The sequence below is a fragment of the Arachis duranensis genome, chromosome 5 (genome assembly GCF_000817695.3).
Source record: "Arachis duranensis cultivar V14167 chromosome 5, aradu.V14167.gnm2.J7QH, whole genome shotgun sequence".
In the NCBI taxonomy this organism is placed as follows: domain Eukaryota; kingdom Viridiplantae; phylum Streptophyta; class Magnoliopsida; order Fabales; family Fabaceae; genus Arachis; species Arachis duranensis.
The window spans coordinates 26,007,511-26,009,296 of record NC_029776.3 but is presented as its reverse complement, the minus strand read 5'-3'; the positions used below and the strand labels follow the sequence as shown (position 1 = coordinate 26,009,296).

The following is a 1,786-nucleotide window of genomic DNA, read 5'->3' as shown; positions in this document are numbered from 1 at the left end:
TTGTGGCGGACGCCTTGAGTCGGAAGTCTTTATATGCAGCTTAGATGATATTGTGAGAAGAAGAGTTATTAAAGGCATTTCAAGGTTTGAACCTAGGAGTTAGAGAAGAATATGGAATTCTGTGTTTGAGTAAGTTGCAGATCTCAAGTGATTTTAAATCAGAACTTCTGAAGGCTCATAAAGATGGTGAAGCGTTACGTAAGGTATTGCCAACAATTGAACAGGGAAGACAGTGGAGAATGTCAGAAGGTAAAGATGGTTTGTGGAGGTTCAAAAACCGGATTATTGTGCCGATGTCGGAGACTTGCGATAGAGTATCTTAAAGGAAGCTCATAAGAGCAGGTTTTTAATTTATCCAGGAAGCACCAAAATGTATCAGGATCTGAAAGCGATGTTCTGGTGGCCAGGAATGAAGAATAATGTGGCATTGTATGTATCTAAATGTTTAACGTGTCAGAAGGTTAAGATTGAGCATCAGAGACCATCAGGAACCCTTCAGCCTTTAGAGATTCCACAATGCAAATGGGAGAGTATCGCAATGGATTTTGTGATAGGTTTGCCTAGAACCCGGTCTGGTTGTGACACTATTTGGGTGGTTGTGGACCGACTGACAAAATCAGCTCACTTTCTCCCCATTCGAATAAGTTGCACAATGGAGAAATTGGCCCGAATGTACATTAAAGAGATTGTCAAGTTGAACGGTGTGCCTTCTACCATTATATTCGACAGATATCCTCATTTCACATCAAGGTTCTGGAGAGCTTTTCAGCGTGCATTTAGGAGTCAGTTAAGTTTGAGTAGTGCGTATCACTCTCAGACATATGATTAGTTAGAAAGAACTATTTAGACTTTGGAGGATATGCTAAGGGCTTGTGTTTTGGACCAGCCGGTGAGCTGGGATCGGTATATGCAATTAGTGGAGTTTACTTATAATAATAGCTACCATACAAGCATCGGAATGGCTCCATATGAGGCTTTGTATGGTAGAAAATGTCAATCTTCACTATTTTGGTATGAAACTGGAGAAAGAAGTTTACTAGGGCCTGAGATGATAGCTGAGACTACTGAGCAAATAAAGAAGATTCGTAGCCGAATGCTTATAGCCCAGAGCAGTCAGAAGAATTATGCTAATCAAAGGCGAAAGCCTTTGGAATTTGAAGAAGGGGAGCATGTTTTTCTAAAATTTACACCAACAACTGGAGTGGAAAGAGCTATTAAGACTAAGAAACTAAATTCCCGTTATATTGGACCGTTTGAGATCCTAAAGAGAATTGGGCCAGTGGCTTATAAAATCACCTTACCGCCATATCTTTCAAATTTGCACGACGTGTTCTATGTATCACAACTTTGGAAGTATACTCCTGATGTGAGTCATGTTCTGGAACCGAAACAAATTCAAGTAAGAGAAGATCTAACACTTCCAATAACTCCAGTGAGAATTGATGACACCAGTGTTAAACGACTACGTGGGAAGGAAGTATCACTGGTAAAAGTAGCTTGGATTCAAGTTGGTATCGAGGAACATACTTGGGAACTCAAATCAGATATGCGAAAGGACTACCCATATCTCTTTTTAGGTAATTAAATTTGAATTTTGAGGGCAAAATTCTTGTTAGGTGGGTAGGATGTAAACACCGATAAATTAGTAGATAATTAGTCAATAAATTAGTTTTTAATAAGGAATATTAGAAATGCAAATATTATATCAAATTAGGATAGAGCTCATCGAAACGAGAATTTTGACACTAATTTCGAAGAAAACGGTCCAAAATTGGACTGAACGGAC

The 1,786-nt window shown here is 39.0% G+C and overlaps 1 protein-coding gene across 1 annotated transcript; it reads left to right on the top strand.

Moving 5' to 3' along the window:
- Positions 1 to 958: 958 nt before the first annotated feature.
- Positions 959 to 1,585, top strand: LOC107488841 (uncharacterized). Its single transcript, XM_016109620.1, has one exon. The coding sequence runs from the start codon at positions 959 to 961 to the stop codon at positions 1,583 to 1,585; it is 627 nt and encodes a 208-aa protein (XP_015965106.1).
- The last annotated feature ends 201 nt before the right edge of the window (positions 1,586 to 1,786 follow it).